The sequence below is a fragment of the Phacochoerus africanus genome, chromosome 11 (genome assembly GCF_016906955.1).
Source record: "Phacochoerus africanus isolate WHEZ1 chromosome 11, ROS_Pafr_v1, whole genome shotgun sequence".
NCBI classification, from domain to species: Eukaryota; Metazoa; Chordata; class Mammalia; order Artiodactyla; family Suidae; genus Phacochoerus; species Phacochoerus africanus.
The window spans coordinates 26320259-26348211 of NC_062554.1; the positions used below are offsets into that span (position 1 = coordinate 26320259).

A 27953-nucleotide genomic window follows, 5' to 3' on the forward strand; every position below is an offset into this window, starting at 1 on the left:
AACATTCTTCTTCCCCACCCATCCATCATTTTTCCTATAGCACTCTAACTTAAAATTTAATTCATAAAGATTTTATCCTTGAATTGGCCTAATGAGCAGCAAAATCATTAATAACACTGGGATATTCTCCTGTGGAAATTAGCTTGAAATCTGGGAAAATACTAAGACTATATTGAACGATCAATCTTTGTAAGTCAACCTATTACATAAATAACACCAGCATCAGTACCTTAAGTCTACGAGAGGATTAGATGGTTAAAGCACATATTTCTGAAAATGGATTTGAAAACATAATAATTACTCACTTCTTTACCGCTTCTCCTGGGGAAAGAGAAGTAACCACTGAACTTCCAGGTTGTGATACGTAAAAGAGTTGTTGTTCATTTTTGGTTGGAGCTATTTTACACTCATGTTCATGGCCCCAGATAACAAGGTCAAGGAAGTCATCTAAAAACTGTTCTGGAATGAAGTTAGTCCTTCCGTGTCTGCTCCTGTGCCAAGATTTTTAAAAATAAATATTATAAATGTCCAGAGATAGCAAAAAAGTGCATATGGAGAAGTCTATACAGCTCTTTCTTTCTCCATTCATTCAAGCTTAGTACAGCCTTTTTACATGTCAGAAAATGTTCAAAGGATTGGGGCTACAAAGCTAAGAACTAATTCCTCCCCTCAAAGGGTTTACAAACTTACAGGCTATAGACACATAGACGCCTCAAAAGAGAAAGTGGTCAATTCGACATACAGAAGCTGGTCACAAAAGGCTGTGAAAAGGAATCACTCCCACTGTGGCAAAGTCAGGAAAGCAGGAGCTCTATCAACTGGAAAAACCTCAAAACTGGTCTGAGCGCATAGCAAACAAGGAGAGTACAGAAAAGGCAAGTGAGTTTAGTCTAAGCTTTATAGAATAAAAACAAATCTCTAAATATGTCCAGTCATTTTAATGTTTCTTTCACTGATTACAGAAACAGTGAGAATAAGAATGTCAGTCACACGTAAGAGATGAGTTTTCAACATTAAATAAAACATTGTGTGAATATGAGATTTGCAAACTCTTATTTTATACCCAGAGTCGTTGTGATTATTAAACAATACGTGAGGAAGACAAAAAGGAAAAGTTTTCCTTAACTTGGACTTATATCACTGGGAATTTAAGCAAACATGTTCAAATACATTAAATACTTGAACCAGCATTCACTAAGGCAAACTGATATTCACTCGTTCAACAAATATTTACTGAGTGTCTACTATGTATCAGGTATCCCAGCCTCTTCTAGATACTGAAGACACAGCAGTGAACAAAAATCCTTGCTCTAATGGGGAAAAAAACCAATAATACAATATGCATATGTACATGCAAACACACACACATCAGTGATAAGTGGTATAAAAATTAATAAAGGGGAAAATGACAGGGAAGAAGGAGGCTACTACACACAGGACGGTCAAGAAAGTCTTCTCTGGAGTTCCCGTCGTGGCGCAGTGGTTAACGAATCCGACTAGGAACCATGAGGTTTCGGGTTCGGTCCCTGCCCTTGCTCAGTGGGGTAAGGATCCGGCGTTGCCGTGAGCTGTGGTGTAGGTTGCAGACGCGGCTCGGATCCCGCGTTGCTGTGCCTCTGGCGTAGGCCGGTGGCTGCAGCTCCGATTCGACCCCTAGCCTGGGAACCTCCATATGCCGAGGGAGTGGCCCAAGAAATAGCAACAACAACAACAACAACAAAAAGACAAAAAGACAAAAAAAAAAAAAAGAAAGTCTTCTCTGACAGGTGACAAATGAGCAGAGAACTGAGATGACAGATCAGGAATACAAGGGAAGAGAGTCCTAGGCAGAGGATGAGCACATGGCAAAGGTGCTGACGTGGGAACGTGTTCCATGAGTTCCAGAACAGCAAGGAGATCAGGGTGGCTGAACAGAATGAATGCAGGGAAAAGCAGGAAATTAAATCAGAGTAACAGCAGCTCAAATATCCAGGAATGTTTTTGTAGAAATCATTTTTATGTAAAAAACAAATGATGCTATCACAATTACTGAAGAAATGCAGAATAACTCAAATACAACACGATGTAACTGTGCCTTCATGGAGCACTGACTCTCTCATGACTTCTCTCACCGGGAAGATGGTGCTGGTAAGTTGACTCTGATTTGTGACCTAGAAGCTGATCAAAATATCCGTGTGGAAATATTTTGCATGGGAGTTCCCACAGTGGCTCAGTGGAAACGAATCTGACCAGCATTCATGAGGATGCAGGTTCAATCCCCGGCTTCGCTCACTGGGTTAAGGATCTTATGTTGCCGTGAGCTGTGGTGTAGGTTGCAGATGTGGCTCAGATCTGGCATTGCTGTGCCTGTGGTGTAGACCAGCTGTTGCGGCTCCGATTCAACCCCTAGCCTGGGAACTTTCATTATGCCACAGGTGCGGCCCTAAAAAGACATTAAAAAAAAGAAAAGAAATATTTTGCGTGACAGAATCTCGTGCTCAGGGTTTACCTTCTTCTGCACAAGAGACAGAAACTGGTCCACATATAGAAACAAATGAGAAATAAAGTAAAATGTACTCCAGAATTCTTAAAGCTACTAACAAAAGAAAGCTGATCTAGGAGTTCTCTGGTGGCCTAGCATTTGTCACTGCTGTGGCTCAGGTCACTACATGGCTCTGGTGTGATCCCTGGCCTGGGAACTCCCATAAGCCGCAGTATGGCCGAAAAAAAGAAAGCTGATCTAGCTACATTTAATATTCTAGAAACACATACACACACACCAGGAATAATGATTAAGAATATTCATCACAAAAGGTTTTTTTAAAAAAAATTGTTGAAGACAGTGCTTCCCTCTAGAGTATGTGGATAGAGATGGGGACAGGAGAGGGCACAAGATAACGCACGGGTTATGTCCCACTTCCTTCTGAATTTAGGAGTATTCATTTTAGGGCTATTCATATACCTTATCCATATGCTAGAACAATTCTTTGTATGTATGAATACATATGGAAAACAATTTCAAAATGCACTCACACAATGTATATCTAAGGTCTTGCCTCATCCTGCACTGGCAACCTTCAAAGAATAAGGAGCATTTCACTGAAACAGGTTAAGCTTGTAAACAAGAGATCTGCGGGAACCTCAATATCTGACTCAGAAAATTTTCAGGGAATACTTTTACCTGTTCTGATGAAGCACAAATAAGTTAAACCAAGAGTTCTCATCTTCTTTTGGTCTCAACATTGTTACTTTTTTATTGATGAACATTCGATAGAGCCTTTCATCTGGAATGGATCCTGAAATGGATATTACATTATTGTAAAAGCGGTTTCTTACTTGGTTTTTAAAAATGAATATGCTTTGCTTCTAAATTACAGGCTTCTCTGAATATTTTGTTTTCCTATTAGAGAGACATTTGAAAGCGGACTCATTATTTACAAATGAACATGTTCCAGGTTCACGCTGAGGGCTGCTGGGAAGTCAATTGCATTTCAAATGGTTTCTATGTCAGGCATACATACCTTTAAAATGTGGAAAATGAGAAATAAAAATTTGAGTTTTCTGAGCTTTAATTGTTAGTAAAATTTTTAATAACACTGTTTTTCACTCTCCCTTTATTATAAACATATATACACTTTCAACCTAACATATATATTATACACAGGATGAGATATTAAAAAGAATCAAATTAAAATGTACTTAAAAATAATCTTATATATGCTTGCAAATAAAAATGCTGTGCTTTTTAATAATTTAATGACTTTTAAATAACTCTTCCTGTACTCCAAAGGATCACCTTAGTCTAGTGGAAGAAGTCAATCAAACAAGTAAATACACTTGCAAATTACAATTTAAATACTATAAAAGGGAAAAAAGCCAGGAGGCTAAGAAGGGGCTTATCTGTGCAAGGACAAGGTTGCTACTTTAGGAAGTAACTGGGGAAGGCTGGAAAGAAAAGCCAACAATGCAAAAGTCTAAGAGCTAGAAGAGGTCTAGCTTCTAAAGAGAATTCCTAGAGGGTGGCCAATGAAATAGATGTTGGAATGCAGAACATATAACTGGGGACAAAAAAGCCAAGGCACACAAAATCCAAGGCACTGGAAGGCTGATCTGCTTAGGTGTCAGAGAAGCACTGAGAACACCAACAAAACTGGAAGGTAGGCAGGTAAAAAATTTGAGGGAATGGAGAGGGCCCTTCAGCCAGTTGGCAAGTGGCTCCAAGGGGACTGGCTATTTGCAGGCAGGAAAGGAAGTGGCAGCTGGGAGCAGGGAGAGCAGCGACTTGCCCTCCACCTCTTCTGCCCTAAAGTCCATATGAGGCCATGAGAAAGCTGTGTGGGACACAGTAACCTCCGGGCCAGTTTCACAGAAGGTTGGGGAGTACAGGCAGCATTCTGAGACTAATGCTATGAGGGAAGCTGCTAGCTAAAAAGAGCTCTAGCTACAGAGAGAAGGGCTGGGCTGAGAGTAGCCAGGAGGGTAGAGATAGCATCCCTTAAGGAAAATAGAACAGGATGAGATAAGAGTTTGGGAGAAAACAGATGACTAAAGTCGTTTGCTTCTGGCAGGGACTGAGGCATCAAGGGATCTGTCCTTAGTAGGAAAGTGGGAGGATCAAGCATTTTCTACAGATATGGTCCCTAACAACGCGCGCGGGGATTAAAATACCTGTTAGGGGAGTTCCCATCATGGCTCAGCGCAATCTGACTAGTATCCATGAGGACACAGGTTCAGGCCCTGGCTTCACTCAGCGGGTTAAGGATCCAGTGTTGCCGTGAGCTGAGGTGTAGGTCACAGATGCAGCTCGGATCTGGCATGGCTGTGGCTGTGGTATAGGCCGACAGCTGCAGCTCTGATTCAACCCGTAGCCTAGGAATTTCCATATACTGCGGGTACAGCCCTAAAAAGACAAATAAAGAAAATACCTGTCAGTAGCTTTTTATTTTTATTTTTTATTTTTTTGTCTTTTGTTGTTGTTGTTATTGTTGTTGTTGTTATTTCTTGGGCCGCTCCCGCGGCATATGGAGGTTCCCAGGCTAGGGGTCGAATCGGAGCTGTAGCCACTGGCCTACGCCTGAGCAACAGCAACGCGGGATCCGAGCCTCGTCTGCAACCTACACCACAGCTCACAGCAACGCCGGATCGTTAACCCACTGAGCAAGGGCAGGAACCGAACCCGCAACCTCATGGTTCCTAGTCAGATTCGTTAACCACTGCGCCACGACAGGAACTCCCGTCAGTAGCTTTTTAAAAAAGCATGTTTCGCTTCCTGCTCTCTCTCTTACAAAATCAGACAGAACACCTCAATCTCATTTTCCGTACTTCTAAAATATAGATAACCATGATGCTGTTCTAATTGCTAGAGGACTGATGAAAACTGGGCAGACTGTAAGCTTCCTAGAGAGAGTATTTTAATAAACCATCGTAATTATTCTTTTAAAAACATACACAAAGAAAAATGAAGTTAACAAGATCTTCTATAGCTTCTATTATACTAAAATCACTCAAAAAATAATAAAAACTATGTTGAGGCTATAGCGTCAAATTTTTTCTCAATTTCTCTTGGGACACTTTAGGTTGGTTTAACAGGAAACAATTTTTAAAATGCTCTTTCAAATGATGCAACTGACAAGGGCTTAATTTCTAAAATATACACACAACTTATACAACTCAACAGCAAAAAAAAAAAAAAAAAAACCATTAAAATACTCTATATGCAAAGCAATAAAAACCACTGAATTCATACAACAAATATCAAGCTGAACATAACCCAAGGAAAACACAAAAAAATAGACTTTGAATGCATGCTAAGGTCTTTGTTCTTTCATTCATGTTGAATAAAGCCTACGAAACAAGCTTTTCCCTACGGGACGCTAAATAAATTGCAGAGAGTGAAACAGATAAAGCAAATTTTCTGATCACTGAAGATGACAGCTCTAGACTAGCACTGTCTAATTAAAATTTTCTACCAAAACCTTTTATCGCTCTTTCAAGTCATCCACAAGGGATAATTATATTTGCTTCACTTTTTTCCAAACAGCAGCAAAGTTAACTCCAGAATTTGATTTCCCAGTTGCTTAAACAATTAAACATTAATTGACATAAACAGAAAAACAAAACCATCTTACCTAAGCCATACAGAGCAACTTTTGTGTTTCCTTTTTGAAGCAAAACTGGGCTAATGTCTATCTTCTCCACGGACATTGAACGTCCAAAGTGATTTATAAATCCAGCACAATTTAAAATATCCAGGGCACAAAGCGAGTCTGCCTATATAAAATATTTTAAAAGAATATTAACGTATATCCAAAAAATAGATAATCTGCTTATCACATTATTACCTATTAAAAGAATACTCTATATAGTAGCTACAAAAACATACATTAGAATAGTGTCTTCTCAAAACACAATTACAACTGTAAAAGTATTTGCTACCCTTTTCTATTTTAAGTGACCCACTGCGACTGGAATCACGTGCTAAATGCAAAGTTAACATTTCATCAAAACTTATCATGGTGCCTCATCCACTGGAAAATAAAAGCCAGCTATGAAATCCATGCTTTGGGAGTTCCCATCATGGCTCAGCGGAAACAAATCTGACTAGCATCCATGAGGACTCAGGTTCGATCCCTGGCCTTGCTCAGCAGGTTAAGGATCTTGCATTGCCCCAATCTGTGGTGTAGGTCCAAGATACAGCTCAGAACTGATATTGCTATGGCTGTGGTATAGGCCAGCAGCTACAGCTCCAGTTCGACCCCTAGCCTGAGAACCTCCATATGACATGGTGGCGGCCCTAAAAGAAAAAAAAGAAAAAAGAAAAAAAAATCCATGCTTTGTAATATAAAGCAGACCTTTTAAGAGGTGAGAAAAAGACTAGTCAACTCATGATTTATTAATGACCAGATAAAACAAAAAGACATTTTGAATTTAGGACCCCTATTATTAAAGACCTTCCTCAACTACGGTGGGTTTATATCTCAATAAATCCATTGTAAGGTGAAAATATTGTAGTTGAAAATGTAATTAAAAAGCCCCTAACCTAAGGAAAATCCTAGTTTAGCCTAGCCTCCCTTAAACATGCTCAGAAACGCTTACGTTAGCCTAGAGTTGGGCAAAAATATAGTATAAATACTTTCGCAACCAAGTACTGAGTATCTCAACGAATGTACTGAATGAGGTACTGAAAGTGAAAACAGAAGGTTGTATGAAGCAAAGAATGTTTCTAAGCATAGCAGCTGTTCACCCTTGTGATCCCATGGCTGACTGGGAGCTGCGGTAGCCCAAAAAAGATCAACACTCAAACTACAGTTTCTACGGAATGCATATCAATTTCGCATCTTTGTAAAGTTGAAGAGTCTTAGGTGGAACCAGCATAAGTTGGGGACCATCGGCACTTCCATATCAAAGAGAAGATAAGATGATCTAATTTAGATTTAAAAGCGCTCCTCAAACAATCATTTCCTACCGGGGAGATTTATGAGATGAAAGATACAAACGCACTTGGTAAACTGTACGGCACTGTACAAATGGGAGGGGTTTAGTCCTCCTCCTGGTTACTTGTTGTTAACCTCGACCTGCATGAAATAAAAGCATATCTCACATGCCAATTATTAGTCCAGATTTGTAAAAATTACCTAAAAAGCAGGAGAAAGCCTTCTACGAATGATAAAAGTCAACTTGAACTTTTGACTCAATTTGACTAAAAATTGCCGGGAAGAAGTAGAAGAATGCTTTCCCAGGCAAACTAAACTGATCCTTTCTAAAACTTCAACAAACTTTAAGAACCCAATAATTACCCCTGTGGGATCATCGTGATTGCCATGAATGCTAAACACTGGAATTGAAATGTTGAGGTTGCCATCCTGGTAGTTCACCCATGGAAACCTTAAAAAAAAGAAAAGAAAGTTAAAGTTCAATAAGAGACAAAAGTTGTTTCCTCATTAGCCTCCTTCAAAAAAGTAATGAATTATATTATAGGCAAACTGAATGATAGAAGCTGGCAACTGATGGCCAGTTTGGTGCCTCAAAAAAAAAATATGGAGTTCCTGTCATGGCTCAGCAGTTAATGAATCTGACTAGTATCCATGAGGACACGGGTTCAATCCCTGGGTTGCTCAGTGGGTTAAGGATCCGGTGTTGCCATGAGCTGTGGTGTAGGTCACAGACACGGCTCAGATCCTGCGTTGCTGTGGCTGTGGTGCAGGCCAGCAGATGCAGCTCCAATTTGACCCCTAGCCTGGGAACTTCCATATGCTTTGCGTACAGCCCTAAAAAGACAAAAAACAAAAAACAAAAAACAAAAACAAACCTGCACTATTTCCAAGCCCTGAAAAAAAAGACGAAATGAATAAATAAATTCATAGGTAACGATTCATTTTAACTCAAATTTGATAAGATCTCAAAGAAAAACACTTTAAAATTAAACCATACAATAAATGATGCTTGTGAACTATGACAGAGTTGAGTATCTGATTAATGGGAAATTAACAGGCTTTCAAAACGCTAAAAGCCTTTGTATAAGGTTTATTATTTGTCGAAGGGGGAGCAGAAGAAACACAGCCAGTTTGGTATCCAAAACACCTAAATTAAATATTCCAGCTCTATCACTTACTACTTATACAATTTAAAGCTTCCCACACACTTCTGTCCCTAGTCACCAAGCTCCTCCTCTTAGAAGCAAATGACTTAGCTATTTCCAGTGCATCTGCACAGATGCAAATAAACACATCTTCCTTCTCACACAAATGGTAGCACGATATGGATTCTGCACCTTGCTTTCATTTGGGGGGTGGGGGAGGAGCAGACATTCTATGGATTATTTTAATGTGTTTAAATAGTTACTCATCAATGGACATTTAGATTATTTCCAGCCTTTTGTTTCATAAATAATGTTACAGTGAGTAGTCTTGTACAAAATTGCCCTTATGAGAGTACAGGACACTATCTAGAAGGAAACTGTATATCAAAAGATATGCATGCATTTGTAAATTTGATAACTACTTCCAATTTTCCTCCAGAGAAGTTGTACAATTCACACATAAGACAATGGCAATGCACGAGACCACTTCCCCTTAATCCACTAACATAAAACGTTATCAAGCTTTCTCAATCCATGCCAAGTGGTTCTAAAACCTAGCTGCATGTCAGAATTCTCTAGGACTCTTTAAAGATCCAGCCATGTCCAAGACACACACAGAGAGATGAACTGACCTGGAGACTGGACATCAGCATTTTTTACGATTCCTAGGTAATGATCACGTGCATCCAGGATTGAAATCACTGACCTATGTCAATCCCACAGGAGAAAAATATCTCCGTATGCTTCATATTGCACCTTTTATGCTTAAATGCCACTTTATTTCCTTTTCTGCGAACTATGTCCATATTCTTTAGCTACTTTTTATTAATTCATGAATTTTTTAAATGACTTGAAAGAACTATTTATCTATGGGGAAATTTAGATGTTAATTTGCAAATATTCTTCCTGGTTGAACCCTGACTTTTGACTTTGCTTTGGGTAGCCACTGCCATACAGAAATTTACAAAGAGAAACATATCAATCTTTTCTTTTATGGGTACTGGATTTGTATAATACCTAGAAAAGCCTTTTCCACATCCAAATTTTTTTTATAATGTCTAACAGTTTCTTCTAGTTCTTTTATTGAATAAGCCATAATTCTCCCAAAGATGAGGCACCACCTTTATCAAATACTAAATTCCTACCTGTATTGAGGCTCTTTCTGGAATTTCTAAACTTTTTCATTTATCTGCCTGTCAATTCATGAGTCATACCACATTTTTAATTATTGCAGCATTATAATACACTGTATTTTTTTTCCAGCATTGTGATATAATTGACATAGGATGTTATATAACTTTAAGGTATACAATGTCTTGATTTGATATACTCATGTATTGCAAAATGATACCCACACTTAAGGCTTACCATACACTTAGCTTAACACCTATAGTCTGTCATTATTGTGTAGAAATGTAACTGATTTCTATACACTGATTTTATATTTTGAAACTTTACTGAATTCATTTTTTAGTTCTAAACAGTTTTTTAGTTTTAGTTTAGGGTTTTCCATATATTATCATGTCATCTATAAACAGATAATTTTCCTTCTTTTCTGATGTGAATTCCTTTTATTTCTTTTCTTCTTTCTTTCTTTTCTTTTTTTTTTTTTTTTTTTTTTTCGTCTTTTTAGGGCTGCACCAGGAGCATGTGGAAGTTCCCAGGCTAGGGGTCAAATCGGAGCTGCAGGTGCAACCTACGCCACAGCTCACAACAATGGCAAATCCTTAACACACTGAATGAGGCAAGGGATCAAACCTGCAACCTCATGGAAACTAGATGAGTTTGTTACCACTGAGCCACAATGGGAACTTCCTTTTATTTCTTTTTCTTGCCTAATTGCTCAGGCTAGGACTTATAATACTGTGTTGAATAAAAGTGACTAGAGTGGGACTCCCTGTCTTTTCCTGACATTGGAAGATAAATGTTCAGCTTTTTACCACTGAGTTTGATGTTAGCTGCAGACTTATCATAAATGGCATATGCTGAGGTACATTCCCTCTCCTAGTTTATTAAGAGCTTTTATCAGGAAAGGATGTTGAATTTTGTCAAATGTTTTTTCTGCATCTATTGAGATATCATATGGTTTTTATTCTTCATTTATTAAAATTATAAGGAATATTAAAGAGGGAGTAAGCTATAAATAATATTCAGAAAGAGAAAGAATGGGAAACAATGTTTGAAAACATGGTTTTCAAAGGTAAGAATTTTCCAAAATTGCTGAAAAAAAAATTCTTAGATTGAAATGCATAAAAGCCCAGGCAGGATAAGGGAACTAAATCCACAACTAAATATGCCACAGTAAGACTGCAAAATGCTAAGGGCAACAAGAAAAATGTAATAACTACCTGAGTGCTTTCTTTATGAGAGGTACTAGTCTAAGAAGTTTTTTAAATTAATTACTCCTAACAACAATTCTGTAAGATTAGCACTATTCTTTTCCCACCTTATGATGATGAAACTGAGGTAGAGCCAAGCCAGGATTTGAACTCAGACAGTCTTATATCAGAATCCATGCTTTTAACCACAACATTATACAGCTTTTGCAGCAACTAAAATGACAGCAGATTCCTCAAAAGCAACAAAAAATAAGAGCTTACCACTGAGAGCCAATGATAAACTACGAAAAACTGTATTTCAGAAAGGAAACAGAATGTAGACAAAAGGAAAGAAATACAGCAAGAGTGAACAAAGAAATAGGTAAACACATCTATGGGGCAGGTGAAGCAGTTCAAAAATAAAATGAAGAGGAGTTCCCGTCATGGCTCAGTGGTTAATGAATCAGACTAGGAACCATGAGGTTGCAGTTCCAATTCCTGGCCTCGATCAGTGGGTTAAGGATCCGGCTCTGCCATGAGTTGTGGTGTAGGTCACAGTCGCAGCTTGGATCTGGTGGTGGTGTGGCTGTGGTGTAGGCTGGCGGCTACAGCTCCGATTAGACCCCGAGCCTGGGAACCTCCATATGCTGAGGGTGCGGCCCTAGAAAAGACAAAAAAAATTAAAAAATAAAAAAAAACAAATGAAAGAAGAAAATGCTAAAGTTTTAAATTTGAATAGAAGACAGCTAAAGACACTGATCGGAATTCTTAAAACCAAGACATACGTTAAAAATTATAGGAATCTTTTAAAATCTATTTTTTTTTTTTAAGGGTCACACCCATGGCAGGTGGAGGTTCTCAGGCCAGGGGTCCAATTAGAGTTACAGCTGCCAGCCTTCGCCACAGCAACATCAGATCTGAGCCGTGTCTGCAACCTACACCACAGCTCACAGCAACACCAGATCTTTAACCCACTGAGTGAGGTCAGGGATTGAACCTGCAACCTCATAGTTCCTAGTCCAATTCGTTTCTGCTGCACCACAACAGGAACTCCCTAAAATCTGATTCTATACTCATCAAATTATCAATCCAAAGTTAAAAACAGCCATTTTCTTACATACAAAAATCTCAAAAAATTTACCTCCCAATATAAACTCATTTTAACATATATATATATATAAAATAAGTAAATATGGCTGTGTCTGTTTTCATGGATCACCATATATGTGTGTGTGTGTGTGTGTGTGTGTGTGTGTGTATGGCATGGAACAGCCAAAAAAAAAAAAGTGAAAAAAACACCACAGTTACAACTGCTGTAGGCAACGACCACTAACGAATGCTAAAATTACTGGGCAAACTTTAAAAAGGAACAGAATAGTTGCACAGCCTGCTCTAAAATATTAACTAACTACTGTGGTGGTTTTAACATGCCCATAAATTCTCAGACACTCCTTCCTCATTCCAGGAGGTGAAACTCAACTCCCTCTCTTTAAGTACAGGCTGGATTTCACAACTCACTTCTCACAAAGAGTGTATGGAAAGGGAAAATTGTAACCTGACCGTGGTGACACCTGGCAGAAACCATCTTAACCAAGTGACCAAGGTTAACCTCACCAGGGACAAACTGGCTTGCCCTCCCCCCTGCTTTTTAGGGTCACACCTGGGCACGTGGAGGTTCCCAGGCTAGGGGTCATTTTGGAACTATAACTGCCGGCTTACACCACAGCCACAGTAACACAGGATCCAAGCCACGTCTGTGATCTATACCACAGCTCAGGGCAACGCCAGATCCTTAACCCACTGTGCAAGGCCAGGGACTGATCCTGCATCCCCATGGATGCTAGTCAGATTCATTAACCACGGAGCCACGACGGGAACTCCAGGACAAACTTGTTACTAGGAGGTGCTCCTCACATGCTGGGAGAACTATGAGGGACAGTCTTCCCCCCAAACCAATAACCCCAGTTTCGTCACAAGAAAAATCCAAGTTTCAACTTTCAAGACATTCTACAAAATACCTGACCATTACACCTCAAAAGCGTCAGTGTCTTTCAGGAAAAGACCAAGACTTTGGCATAGGCGGAAGGAGATTTTCAGACCATTTCAACTGAGGGCAATGTGGTACCTGCATAAAGCTTAAGAAAAAACATGAGAGTACCTTTATGACATGGGGTTTTAGCTGGATAAATAAGCTAAATAGCTTGTAAATAAGTCCCCAAAGCACAAATCATAAAGAAAAAGAACAACGTATTTGACTATGTATATCAAAATTAAATATTTCTGTCGACAAAAGGCCCTATAAACAAAGTTAAAAGACAATCCACTGATTGGGGGGATAAAAATGCCTGACAAAGGGTTAGTATCTAGTTATTTTCCTGTAAATTCAGTAAGAAAAGACAAAAAACCAAAAAAAAAACCCAAAAAAAAAAAAAAACAAACCCTCAATCTTTAAAAGGGACAAAGGATATAAACAGAGAGATACCAAACGTACAATAAAAATTTGAGAAGATACCCAGTCCCATTATTTATTAGAGAAAAATGAATGAATACAATAATGTGCAGGAAATTCAAAGAGTGACATTTACCAAGAAAACAGCTTATAATGAAGGTAACATGGCTGATTGTTACTGTTTATGTGTCTTATGCAGAAAATATTATGCACAAGGAAGCGTTCACTTAAGCACTTAAATATACTTACTTACTAAAACCAAAGTTGACTGACTGATCGCTGATAATTTCAAACTGCACAGGACGATCCCCCATGCAATATTTCCTTAATAACTCAAGGCAGGTATGTAATGTTTTTCTTGAGGGTTTATTTTCATGAAAAAGGTCACCACCTAACAAAATAAAATCCACCTAAATGAACAGAAAATAGTATGAAAATTAGTATGTTTTATAGGTAAAAATTATTTTTTAATTACAGATCAAGAGATAGAAAAAATCTTATAAGATACTATCACGGGAGTTCCTGTTGTGACTTAGTGGTAATGAAGCCAGCCAGTATCCATGAGGACACAGGTTCGTTCCTGGCCTCACTCAGTGGGTTAGGGATCTGGATCCAGCATTGCCATGAGCTGTGCTGTAGGTCTCAGATGCAGCTCAGCTCCCATGTTGCTGTGGGTGTGGTGCAGGCCGGCAGGAGCAGCTCCGACTGGACCCCTAACCTGGGACCCTCCATACACCATGGGTGTGGCCCAAAAAGAAAAAAAAAAAAAAGACACTATTATGTACGGAGATTTAAAAGATTTTATTTTTTCAAAGGTCCTTCCTACCGGGTTATGTATCTGATTCCAACTTAGAGTCCTAGGCCACCTTCGAAAAAGCCATCTCCAAATTACTACCCCAAGTCTCTGACTCGAGCTACCCAAAGTGATCACATTTCTTGCCTTCAAGTTCTCCAAATCAAACATAAACTTAGCACTTTCGTAAAACCTACGGAATCTAAGCTATTCCTATGCAATCTAAACCTATGCAATCTAAGCTATTCATTTCATTCATTCAACGAGCAGAGTTCTACAGGCACTGGCAGCTAAGGCAACAGTAATCTACAAAGTAGATGAGGTCCCTGCCCTCATTAAATACAGACAGTGTGCTTACCGCATCCTGGCTATGATGAATAAAATACGATCCCTGTCCTAAGTATGTTCGAAATATCCTGGAAGAGACAAACGGCTGTGTATCTAAACGTAAGTCAGACTCTGACAAGCACTAGAACCAACACATAAACAAACCAGGAGAGATGACTTTACAAACAACTCTAACTGAGGGAAGGAAACACATCTGAGAACAAAGTCTGGGAAGAATGCGCTAACAGGGCAGCACTGGAGTTGTACCATGAAGGATAAATGAGGTTTGGGGAAGAGCACTCAGGAACAACCAGAGAGAAGGGAAATTATACGGGAAAAAAGTCCAACACACTTTCCAGAAGTGTACCGTCAACCTAGAGAAACTGAAATTCTTAATGATCCGAAAGAAGCTGGAGTCCAGATCACTGTGGGCTACGCTAGTGAGGGGGGCAGAACATGTCACCCCAAAATGGGCCACTCTGGCATGTGCTCAGGCTTGAGCTGACGACAACTAAGACCCCAAAAGAGTCACGAAAAGCTTTTTCGCCTTTTTCTCAACTGCTGAAAAGAATCTCAATAGGGGGCAGGTACTAGGAAGAGAGCTATGACCAGAGATAAGTCTTATGTACAAAAGACTTATTTGCATGGCATGGCAAACACCTATTTACCAAACATCTGCTCCTAACAACTGCTCTTCTCATCTTCCTGCCAAGTGTCTTCCTCCCCTTGAACCCTGAGTCCTCTTCCCCCTTCTCCTTAGCTTGGGATGGCAGATAAGCCTCAATTATACCACTTCCTGGGGAGTCTCCTATTTTTGTGGGGCTCCCGTAAGTATGAAATTTGTTTCTGTTCATCTGTCTCACATCAACTGAATTATCAGACCAGCCAAAGAACCTAGAAGGGAAAAGATTTTTGCCCCCACAGTGGCCAGAGAAGCTTCCTCTTTTTCATTCCACACCAGCACTTTTAAAAAGCCTCAAACTCACCTTGCTTTCGTGCTATACTCTGTTGCCAGAAGACTTTTTATTAAATTGGGTACAAACTCCCCAATCTGGCATTTGAAGCCACTGATGCAGCTCAAACCACGTCTGGTCTTTCAGCATGTTTTCTAACATGGGACCCATGAGTGAGGCACACAGAGCTGCCGTACCCGAGGTACCTACTGTCTCACCTCCGTGCCCTTCCTCCTGCTTCTCGGGACATGTGCGCGCCTGTATGCCTGCCACCCCCGCAAGCCCAAGCTAAATGCCGCTTCCTCCATTAATCTCATCTTGCTGTCCTTGGCCAAATGCCATCTCCTCTACCTTTAAACTTGCAGGAAGTGCTGTGTATTGTTTTCTTAAGGCTCTTATCACACACAACCTTGCACCGAGCATTGTGGACATTTGTCTTATCTCAGATACTGACTGGCTGTATGTTCTTTGAGAGCAGAAACTATGATCGTTGTAGTTTCTGATGATGTTCATTTGAAATAAAAGCTGCCACAGGGCGCTGTACTCAAGTAAACACCCCACAGATATTTAAAAATTTTTACAGACTATTTACAAAAGTACTCCTACCTGACGGAAGAGAAAAAAAGCACACAGAATCTGCTTGGGGCTTTCACGTATACTGATATTTAAGCTGGCAAGGTGAGCACACGGGACTAAAAAACACATCTCTAAGGTTAGGAAGAAAAAGAGCGTGTTGCGTAAGGGAAATTGGTAGAAACCACAAAAATGCAAACCAAACTCACATCATTTTCCTGGGCAAGTCCTAAAATTTCATCAAGTGTAGCAAACGTGTCATTTCCTCTGATTGCATCTTTTTCCATAAATCCGAGATGAATATCCGTGGCAACTAAGATTTTAAATGTATTTTCATCATCACTGTATTAAAAAGGAAGAAACACTTCAATATAATTCATTAAAAGATGTTCAAGCAAATTGAAACCTAAACCTATAAAATCACAGCAGTTATGGAGTAAAATCATCTGTTCAGCCTTAAACTAGGTCTGAAAATTTGAAGCTTTCAATAGATCATTCATGTCAGTTTTCCTACCACTAATACAATGCAGAAAAAATGTACATACATTTTTCAAAGGTTCTGTAACTGCTTCAAAAATCTACAACCTCGTCACAACCGGTTTTATACACTTACACGTAACCTGGATCAGAAAGCTTGGTTGTTTTCCTATTCTCTTCCAAACAATCAAGATTTAACCCCAGTATCTAAACTTGCTGTTTATCTGCTTTGCACTTTTCTAAGAAATTAGAGTTAACAGTTTAATTTTAAAAGGTCTTCTATGAGTTCCCGCTATGGTGAAATAGGTTAAGAATCTGACTGCAGAGGCTAGAGGAGCTGTGGAGGTGTGGGTTCAGTCCTGGCCCAGTGCAGTGGATTAAAGGATCCAGTGTTGCTGCAGCTGCAGGCATAGGTGGTAGCCCTGGCCTGGAAACTTCCACATGCCACAGATGCAGCTGTAAAAATAAATAAATAAATAAATAAATGAAAGCCTTTCTTCTTACTTTTTTTGGGGGGGTGGGGCTCACCCATGGCATGCATAAGTTCCTGGGCCAGGGATCAAATTCGAGCCACAGCAGTAACAACACTGGACACTTAACCCACTGAGCCATAGTGGAACTCCTCAACTTACAAATAGGTTTATCCTAATAAACTAGCAACTTACATCCAGGCCCCCGAAGAGGCTTGCTAGGCTCTACCCTTCATATAACTTTAGTTTTTCATTAACAAATTTGACCAAGTAACAAAACAGTTTTACAATTCCATTTAAATTTGGCAGTGTTCAAAAGCACTTTCATGTGAAGCAGCAATGTAATAGTTATTAATACTCTGACACTTAATGTAACTTTTAACTTTCTTTAAAATATTTTGCTATCGCTGATCTCAATTCCCACATGTAAACAGATTAAGTATTATTATTTCTGAAAAACCGGAAGGCTAAATACAGAGAAATTAACTGACTTATCATGAAACAAAATGGCAGAAACAGGACTAAAACCCAAGATTAAAACTCAGGCTGTTTTCTCTAAACCACATGAACTTAAAGAAAAAACAAAAAACAAACAAACAAAAAACTTTATCTCTATCTCCAAAATTCAAACCTTTAAACACAAGAAAATTTTCCAGAAAAGATTTCTCTTCAAACACTCTAAAAATGAGGAGCTCCCGTGGTGACGCAGCAGAAACAAATCCAATTATACAAATGAAGAAATTGAGGCAAGGTTCACAGACTTGCTAATCTGCCCAAGGTCACATGGTGTTAATTAAAAAATTAAAACCAAGGTGAAAGACTCTACCTATGTTTATGCTTTTTCCACATAACTTTTTCTAGTCCTTTTATTTATTTTCATTTTAGTCAGACTCATTTCCAATATACTCAATGCTAAAGCATTTTCCTCCTCTAAAAATCTGCTTAAACCGACGTGCATTAGCTAGTAAGACATAGTTATTAAAAAATATTTATAGGAGTTCCTGTCATGGCTCAGTGGTTAATGAACCCAACTAGTATCCATGAGGATGTGGGTTCAATTCCTGGCCTTGCTCAGTGGGTAAAGAATCCCGTGACCCTGAGCTGTGGTGCAGGTTGCTGATGCAGCTCAGATCTGGCCTTGCTGTGGCGTAGGAACTGCAGCTACAACTTGGATTGACTCCCACTTGGGAACCTCTATATGCTGTGTGTGCAGCCCTTTAAAAATAAAAATTAAAAAAAAGATAAAAAATATTTATAGCTTCAATATTTTACCAAAAACCAAAAATATAAACATATAGCAATATGCCAATCTACCGCAAGACCCCCATCTATAGCTACATATTATCTTTTGTCAAAAACCATACAGTATGATATTTACTGACATTCCAAACATCCTTTTTGATGACTAACACTTCTGTTCATAGGCAAGCTTTTGATTTACTCGTAATTTATTACATAAGTTTTCTTTTATGATGATCATAGTTGATGGGATGTAGAAACCCAAAGCAAGAGAGATTCTGGAAGACAGGTGCTTACAGGGTATCTGCAGGACTCATTTCTGCGGTCAGTCCAGCTCCTCCCGGATCAGTTTTCTCTCCAAGTACCCCTGGGTCCTGCGCTCAAATGTGTCAGAAAACTCACTCGATTCCAAATCCTAAAACAAAATTATATTATTTAAAACACATTTTTAAAAAGCAGACTGGTAATTTTGGAAGTCTCATTTTCATCTAAGCACCTACTATACTTTTTTAAGAACAGAAAATAGTGTCTCCAGTGCCATTCTAGTTTGACCATTATGTTTCAGCTCCTCTCCTATTTCCCTTCACCATGCCCTATGGGAAGCTAACATCTGTTAAATGAATGGGCAATAAGGGTCACACCCAGTTCTGTTTTAATACACCAACAACTCTCCATGTGCCGCAAAGTTTGAGTTGCATAGACAGGCTACTATGAAGCAAGGAAGTGACGCCGGTATTTCCTGCTTAAACACAGAACTGTTTTTAAAGAAATGGGCTTGTTTTGATGAGAAGGGCCCAGTGTTTAAAGCTGGTGTAAATAAACAGAAACACGTGGTCTGCAGAGAGACAACATCAAGTGCCAGCGGCTTAAGAAAAAGGGCCAGGCTATTTGCGGGAGGAGCCGCAGCCACCGCGGAACGGTGGGAATTTCAAGCCTCAACAAGCTCTCAGCACTGGACTATAGGAAACCAGAACGCGCCAACCTCCAAGGCTCCTCCCCAGCCTCCTCTGCCCATTCTTGCCACAGGGTCAATCCTCTCCGAGCCCGGGATACAAGAAACGACTCCTAAATTACCCCACACCGGGACTCTCCAAAGCCCCACCCTGGGGACCCGAAGCTGTGTTTTACCCGGGAAGAAGGAGGGCGATCCGCGAGAAAAAAGGTAACGGTACAGCCCGAGCTTGTCTCTCAGTATAGGTTTGGCCAAAGACCTGAATTAGGCGGGAGAGAAACAGCAGCTTTTTCTCGCGATACTTCATTGATGACGTAGGTACTTTATTCTTCTCATTGGTTGAGGATGCTGTGAGGTCGCAGAGAAAGTAGCGGCGACGCCCCGCCCTCTTAGAGGAGCCAATCCTGAGTAGCCGAGGGGACGAACCCCGGAAGCGAAGTTCCCGGCGGCGATTTCCCCCTCCCGCAAGGTAGGTAGCTCTTTCTTATCCGGGGTCCGCTTCCAGCTTGCTTGGCGCCACCTAAGAATTCTTGGGCTCAAAGGGGCGGGTCTCCTGTCGACCCCTGCGGAGCCCTGTAAATAGGGCCACCGCATGGGTCCTAGGTAGAGCGGGAGCGGCTTCCTTGTCCTTAGCAGTTTGGAAGGCCGCAGACTCGACTCCCGGGCCAGTGAAGTGACCGGCGGGGACTGATGGCCTCCGAGCCTCACTCCCACTCCCGAGATTGAGCGTTCGGACTGTAGTTTGCAGGCCTTTCCCTGCGTCCTCTTACTGTCTCCCTGGATCCTTGGTTCAGCACATCTATGTTGCTTTGTGCAGACGGCAGTAAAACGGTGCAGTAAAAAATAATGTGAAACTTTTGAATTAGAAAATATGGACTTTCAGTTTCATTGAAAGTTGTTTAATCTATCTGAACCTCAGTGCCTTCACCTGTAAAATGGGGTTTACACACCCCTCACCCTCGTCACTGGGTTGTTTGTGAGGAGCTGATATAGTTTAGATCTCTATGGAATGTGATCTTTAGCAAAACATAGACTGTTTCTTCCTGGTGGGGTATCATCAAATAGGAGTCTTGATGGACTCTTTAAATCCTGAATCAGAAATATGCATCTCGGTTTAACTTTTTAAATCCGCTACAGAATCTTTATATGTAATTAATTTTATCTGGAACAGTAAATTCAAATTATAAGGAGCTTTTTTTTTTTTAAGTACTGGATTTATTTTATTTTTTTAATGATTTTTATTTTTTTCTTTATATTTGATTTACAGTGTTCTGTAGTTTTGTTTTTTTGGGGGGGTGGGCAGCACCTGTGGCATATGGAGATTCCCAAGTCAAATTGGAACTGCAGCTGCTACCCTATGCACAACAACACCAGATCCAAGCCATGTCTGCGACCTACACCACAGCTCACAGCAATGCAGGATCTTGAACCCACTGAGCAAGGCCAGGGATCAAACCTGAATCCTCTTGGATACTGGTAGGGTTCATTACCACTAAGCCACAATGGGAACTCCAAGAGTTTTCATAAAAAGGAGGGGGGGAGCCTTAAAATTTGTGCTATAATATTACTATAATTGATATAATTAACAAGTGAACTTAACATTATTTACTGGTATTTATTTAGTGTTTAATGAGTAGATGTATGATCTTTTATGTCGTAAGTTTCAGAGAATAATTTGAGAAAAAAGGAAAAAGTGAGATTATTAGAACATAGAGCCTTTCTGACAGGGTCTCTCTGTTGACTCTGAAACCTGGACAGTTTTTGGAAATCCTTTAGTAAAATTCTTATATTGTGCAACAAAGAAGTAAGTCCAGAGAAGGTACTGATCATATGTGATAGATTTAAACTTGAGTTTACTGCTCTTGGCACTAGTAATAAAGTGTAAAATGTAATGATGCATTTAAGATTGTATCAACTAAAATTTGTGAAATTAGGTAGGAAGAAATCATTATGTTAGTGGTATGCCTAACTCTTGAGCTTCTCAGAATTAATTTCAAGTAAAATCAAGTGATAGGGCTTTAATTCAGTTTAATTTTGCAATTATTTCTCTCTCTCTTTTTTTTTCTTTTTCCTTTTTTCTTTCTTTTTTTTCCAAGGCCGCACCTGCAGCATATGGAAGTTCCCAGGCTAGGGGTTAAATCAGAGCTGCAATTGCCAGCCTTCAGCACAGCCATAGCAACCGGGATCTGAACCTCATCTAGAACCTACCCCGTAGCTTGCAGCAACACCAGATTCATAACCCACTGAGCGAGTCCAGGGATGGAACCCACATCCTCACAGAGACTATGTCAGGTCCTTAGCCTACTGGGCCACAGTGGGAACTCTGAATTCTACAAATAGTTCTTAACACCTGCTGTATATAAGTGGAACACAAAGGTAAGTTAAATATAGCTCCTGTCCTTAAGCTGACAGTATTTTAAGAGGCTCAAACAAGAACAAAATTAGATAGTATGTAGCAGCAAAAAAAGTAGAAACGAGAGATAATTTGGAAGCTCAAGAAAGATTTAATGAGATAGGCAACCTCTGAGAAGAGTCTTGAAAGACTGGTAAGGTTTCAACAAATATAGTTGGGAAGCCGAGAAATAATATTTTTTAAATATCTATGATTCTCATCTCTTTTATTGAAGTTTAATATGCTGAGTAACTCTCTAAGTTGATATTAGTTTATAAATTATTATGGCAGCCTAGCAGAGTAAATATCATTTCCTTCAGGACGCCTTCTCTAATCCCTTAGGACTGGGTTAATGACCTAGGTTATGACCTTCCTGTATATTCATTGTATCTGGACCTGGTCTTATCATGGTACTCATTACACTGTGTTTGCCAGTCTCACTGACTAGAGAGTAAACTTTTTTTTTTTTTTTTGGTCTTTTTAGGGCCACACCTGCGGCATATGGAGGTTCCCAGGCTAGGGGTCAAATCAGAGCTGTAGCCGCTGGTCTACACGACAGCCACAGCAACGCCAGATCCTTAACCCACCAAGCGAGGCCAGGGATCGAACCCACAACCTCATGGTTCCTAGTCGGATTCATTTCCACTGCTCCATGATGGGAACTAGACAGTAAGCTTCTTGAGATTAATTGTTCATTATTGAACAATACTCAGAGACCGGCACAGACCAAAAATTCTGTTCATATTTGTTGAATGAAGGAGTGAATAAGAGCCAAAATTAAGTTTCAAAACAGGAAACCAACAAAGATCTGTAGTTGCCTGACAGTGAATAAGACTAGGTTTTTTGTTTTTTTTTGGCTTTTTGTCTTTTTAGGGCCCACCCACAGCATATGGAGGGTCCCAGGCTAGGTGTCTAATCGGAGTTGTAGCTGCCTGCCTACACCACAGCCACAGCAATGCCAGATCCTTAACTCACTGAGTGAGCCCAGGGATCAAACCCGAAACCTCATGGTTACCAGTCGGGTTCGTTAACCACTGAGCCATGACTGGAACTCCAAGACTACTTTTTAAAGTAGTGAATTTTTCTAAGCCTAAAATTAATTGCTAAAGTAGGAATAGAATAATTACTACAGATGTCATTATAAAGATCTCTGCATTGATGAGACATTAGGACATATGTCCTTAGGGGGCTCTTCCAGCTCTTAAGAATCTCTGAATCTTGGAAGTAGGGGGTTTTGTTTGTTTGTTTTTAGGAACTAAAAGGTTTTGCATCTGTTCTGTAGGATTTGTGTCTCTAGTTTCTACAAATTGTGTTATTGTGTTATAAAAGTTTCAAGCATTGTAGTTCCAGTTGAGGCTCAGCTGGTTATGAACCCAACTAATTATCCATGAGGATGCAGGTTCGATCCCTGGCCTTGCTCAGTAAGTTAAGGATCCAGCGTTGCCTTGAGCTGTGGTGTATGTCTCACACTCAGCTGGGATCTGGCGTTGTTGTGGCTGTGGCGTAGGCCAACAGCTGCAGCTCCAATTTGACCCATAGCCTGGGAACTTACATATGCCTTAGGTTCTACCCTAAAAAGCAAAAAATAAAATAGTCTTTAAAAAATAAGCATCAAGCATTAATCACTTAGCATAATATAGCATAGTATCTGAACTACTAGATTCAAAATAGTTATAACCATTGACTTAGTAGAAGAAAACAACCAAAGGATAAGGAATATTAGACCATTAAAAAAAGAGATGAGGAGTTCCTGTTGTGGCTCAGTGGTTAATGAATCCGACTAGGAACCATGAGGTTGCGGGTTCGATCCCTGGCCTCTCTCAGTGGATTAAGGATCCCGTGTTGCTATGAGCTGTGGTGTAGGTCCCAGATACGGCTCAGATCCAGTGTTGCTGTGGCTCTGGCGTAGGCCGGTGGCTACGGCTCCAATTAGACCCCTAGCCTGGGAACCTCCATGTGCCGCAGGTGCAGCCCTAGAAAAAGAAGAAAAAAAAAAGAGAGAGAGAGAGAGATGACTGAAATCTATCAGCTCCACTATTTGGGTATTAATAAATATCAAAAAGTTTAGTGTTTATTTGTGTGTTTGCAATACTTACCTATGCTTTTGATAAAGCTATTTTGCTCCTAATTTTTGTATTTGTGATTTCAGATCTTGATGAATAAGATAAAGCAGACATAATTCATCCCTGGAAAGATTATTTATACCCTGGCATTTGAAATGCTTTATTATTTAGAATAGTAGTAAAAAATGGAAAAAGAGAAAGTAAATGATGATGGAAAACCAGACCCAGAGGACTCCTTGGACTTTTCTGAACATTTTAACCAACTTGAATTGTTGGAAACACATGGACATCTTATTCCCACTGGTACCCAAAGTCTCTGGGTAGGAAATTCTGATGAAGATGAGGAGCAAGATGAAAAAACTGAAGAGTGGTACCAGTTGCAAGAAAAAAAAATGGAACAAGATCCAAGCAAATTGCTTCTTTGGGCTGCTGAAAAAAATCGGGTAAAGAAAAAAAAAAAAAAGCAGTTAAAGAGGAAACCTTAATTTAATAGAAAAAGCCATGGGAGTTCCCATCGTAGCTCAGTGGTTAATGAACCTGACTAATATTCATGAGGACACGAATCCCTGGCCTCAATCCCTGGCCTCGCTCAGTGAGTTAAAGGATTGGGTGTTGCCATGAGCTGTGGTGTAGGTCACAGACTCGGCTTGGATCCCGTGTTGCTGTGGCTGTGGTGTAGGTTGGCAGCTGCAGCTCCAATTAGACCCCTAGCCTGAGAACCTCCATATGCTGCGGGTGCAGCCCTAAAAAGACAAAAAAAAAAAAAAAGAAAGAAAGAAAGTAAAAGCCAGAAGACCTGTCCCTAAACTTTGCTTTGGTCTGTATCATTGGGCAAATCCGCTGTTTCTGACCCTCTCTCTTCTTATCTATAAAAAATGGCCACCATAATATCTGCCTCTTTTACATAAGATTTAGAGGATCAAATGAGGCAATGTACACGAAAGCACATAGTAAGCTACAAGATGACAGGGGTATTTGGGGGGCTTTAAGGATATAATTAACTATAAAGAGAGCAAGCAGTCATCCATATTTTTAAATCATTTATACTAAGTCATTACAATGATCTTAAAGACAAGTATCATTTAAGAAAGAAAGGGTGGGAATTAACATCCCTTAAATCCCAACTCTACTATGTGCCTTACTACATTTTTTTGCTGAAGTATGGTTGATTTACAATGTTGTAGTAATTCCTCTGTACTGCAGAGTAGCAAAATGATTCAGTTATACATATATGTACACACTTTTTAAAATACTCTTTTCCATAATGGTTTATCGTAGGACATTGAATATATTTTTCTGTGCTGTACAGAGGATCTTGCTGATTATCCCTTCTGTGTATAATATGTTACATCTGCTCCCCGCAGCCTCCCATTCCCCCCTTCCGCATCCCCCTCCCCCTTGGAAACCACAAGTCTGTTCTCCTTGTCTTAGTCTGTTTGTTTCATAGATGAGATCATTCGTACCATATTTTAGATTTCACATATAAGTGATATCACATGGTATTTGTCTTTCCGACTAACTTGACTTACTGTGATAACCTCTGGTTGCCTCCCTGTTGCTGTGAATGGCATTATTTCATTCTTTTATATGGCTGAGTAGCCTTACTGCATTATTGATTTAATTCCTATGAGATAGGCACTATTTTTCCCTTTTGCAGATGAAGAAGTTGAGATTTGGGAATATTAATTTACCCAGAGTCATCCAAGTAGGATGATCTTAATATCAAAAATCTATTCTTCCCACTTGGCCACTTCTACCTTGTTTAACTCAGCTCTTCCATGTCTGTGTTAATAAACTAATACCTAAGAAATCTTGCATTTGGGGGTAACTTTTTAACCCAAGAGCAGACTGCATCCCACCAGAGGTCCTCAAACCAAACGTAAAGCCACTCCCAGAAAACATGGGTCTCAGGTTGTTTTAGTTAGAAGGAATCGAGCTTCTTAATCTCTAGATTTCCTTGTTACCATGGCATTCTAATGATGAAAGTTTATTTTTTCAGGTTTTATACTTTGTGAAAGTATATTGCTTTGATAACCTTATTACAAAAGATCCGTCTGTTCCATTATTATGTCTTCGTCACAGATGAAATATAAAATGTTAAATATAACTCTAGCCTGTATTATTCATCCAGGACCACAGCTTTTGTGCAGTAAGACTTCCTTGGACCAGGAGTAAGTGTCTGGTTTGGTATTCAGAGAATCACGTGCTCAGAATCAGCAGTTTCTGGTGAATACTAACTTGTTATGGTTAGTTGCCCTCTACCCCCACCCCCCAAAGAAAAATGTGATTTTTCTTTTGCAGTCGTCTGCTACCAAGGAAGTTTCTAGCTAACTTAACTCAACCTAACACCACTAGACACTTGAATTTTCTTGGTCTCTCGTTGCGTTTTGCGTTGGGTGTTTAAAAGAGCTCTCACTTCCCTCTCAGCTTAGCACTGTGCGGAGACTGCTTTCAGAAAAGGCCACCCACGTGAACACTCGAGATGAAGACGAGTACACGCCACTCCATCGAGCAGCCTACAGCGGCCACTTGGACGTGGTCCGCGAGCTCATCGCGAACGGGGCAGACGTTCATGCGGTGACGGTGGACGGCTGGACACCCCTGCACAGTGCGTGTAAGTGGAACAACACCAGAGTGGCTTCTTTCTTACTGCAGCACGACGCGGACATCAACGCCCAAACAAAAGGCCTCTTGACCCCCTTACATCTTGCGGCGGGAAACAGAGACAGCAAAGACACCCTGGAACTCCTCCTGATGAACCGCTACATCAAACCGGGGCTGAAGAACAACCTGGAAGAAACGGCGTTTGACATCGCCAGGAGGACGAGTATCCATCACTACCTCTTTGAAATCGTGGAAGCCTGCACAAATTCTTCACCTCAGTCTTAACGGTTCTAAGAACTTTCTTAAGTTTCTACGTCCCAGTGCCTCCTTTTGTGTGAGATGTGAAGTATCCCCATAACACAAGGTTGCCGTCCAATGTCTTAAGACAGTGATTCCGTGGTACTCAAGATCCCACCCTTCCAAGTGGACTGCCTGACCTTGACGTCAACATATATTAGAAAGTTGTTTGGATCTATCCTCTAATGATTTCCGTGGAGTTTGTGCTTTTTATCACGTCATTTTAACTTACCTATACTGAAAAACTTGTCACAGGTTGTACAGAAAACTAATGATATTTTTGGTGCTGACCCAAGAGAAATGTATTTTTAAATATCCCCATCCTAGATCTTTGTTGAGTATTTAGTATACTGACATGTATTTTTATAAGGTAAGGCAACTCAGAATTTCATTTAAAAGTCTTAAATACACAGGTGCAGTTCAGCAATCTTCTCTGCATTACCAATAGCCATTTGCTTTCATTGGAAACCGTAAGATTCAAGTGACTTACAGAAAAAAAATCAAGAAACCTAAATCTTTGTCTTTTAGAACCTAGACCATTTCTGGGAAATAGTCAGCTAGGTGTTTAATCCACGAATGTTCTCTACTGGCCCACTGACCACAGTCTACACAGTCCTGTGGACCGTGCTACCTCGCCCCGTTCAACCTGCACCACCCTTCTTTCTGCTGGTAAGTCAGCAGGACCCTTCAGACACTCTCCCAGCCGTACCTTGGCCCAGGAGGCCGGCACGTACCTGCTCTCCAGCTAGTTTCACCTGCCTGCTCCTGCTGATCTGGGCACGGCTCAGCTAGTCTCTCAAGTTCACAGGAAGTGTTCTTTTCCAGGGTCCTCTCACTGTACAAACCACACAAAGTGACAAGGGAAAGGGAATTTGAAGAGTGAAGGGATGATGATTCTATCGGAGCTAGAACCCCAAAGTGGCTCAAGCTCTTATTAAAGGCCACAGTGTGGATAGCAACAAAAGCTTAAATATAAATATTCCAAAAAAATAAAACATTTTGGACAACCAAAAAAAGCATGAATTCTTTTTTTACCTGTGTATCTCTTCCCTGGATCCACAGCATACATTATTTAGTAAATATGCATATATATAATACACATTTTATACATTTAATATAATATACATTTGGTATAACATACATTTATTGAGTATCTACTCTCTTCAGCAGCGGTTTCCCATTGGCTACTTAGCCCCTCTGTGACTAAACCAAAGGGTTTTCTCTTAACTTCCCAAAACCAGAACTAACACGGGAAAGGTAACTAAACCAGTGGCCATTTGCTTTGGTTATTTTTGTGTGTGTATAGATATATGTGAGTTATCTAAAAATTATACATGTTACCAATTCACCGGAATTTTAAAAAACCAAGCAAAAAGTCAGTTGTAATTGCAAGGGGCAGTTTCTCCATTAAATGACAGAGTAGGAAACTGGAGTTCCCACTGTGACTCAGCAGGTTAAGAATCCAACTAGTATCCATGAGGATGCGGGT

The 27953-nt window shown here is 40.0% G+C and overlaps 2 protein-coding genes across 4 annotated transcripts in view; one reads left to right on the forward strand and one right to left on the reverse strand.

The window, feature by feature from the left end:
* The window catches only part of MRE11 (MRE11 homolog, double strand break repair nuclease), a 60084-nt gene extending 40677 nt beyond the window's left edge, over positions 1-19407 (reverse strand). Inside the window, exons 1-8 of the mRNA XM_047752128.1 lie at positions 19285-19407; positions 18454-18571; positions 16180-16312; positions 13574-13734; positions 7776-7863; positions 6108-6249; positions 3161-3275; positions 306-491 (exon numbers count right to left, since the gene is read on the reverse strand). Of these exons, the coding sequence (XP_047608084.1) occupies positions 306-491; positions 3161-3275; positions 6108-6249; positions 7776-7863; positions 13574-13734; positions 16180-16312; positions 18454-18473 (845 nt within the window). The 5' untranslated portion in view covers positions 18474-18571; positions 19285-19407. The remainder of the gene's footprint in view (positions 1-305; positions 492-3160; positions 3276-6107; positions 6250-7775; positions 7864-13573; positions 13735-16179; positions 16313-18453; positions 18572-19284) is intronic.
* A 22-nt stretch (positions 19408-19429) lies between these two features.
* Positions 19430-27539, forward strand: ANKRD49 (ankyrin repeat domain 49). Of its 3 annotated transcripts, none has more exons than XM_047752129.1 (3): positions 19430-19577; positions 23650-24006; positions 25991-27538. In XM_047752129.1, exons 2-3 carry the CDS (start codon positions 23749-23751, stop codon positions 26450-26452), a joined length of 720 nt encoding a protein of 239 aa, XP_047608085.1. In that variant the 5' UTR covers positions 19430-19577; positions 23650-23748; the 3' UTR covers positions 26453-27538. The 3 variants fall into 3 exon arrangements, with proteins under 3 accessions (XP_047608085.1, XP_047608087.1, XP_047608086.1); XM_047752131.1 differs by lacking the exon at positions 19430-19577 and adding an exon at positions 20568-20584 and having other exon boundaries at positions 25991-27539; XM_047752130.1 differs by lacking the exon at positions 19430-19577 and adding an exon at positions 21390-21484 and having other exon boundaries at positions 25991-27539.
* Positions 27540-27953: the final 414 nt, after the last annotated feature.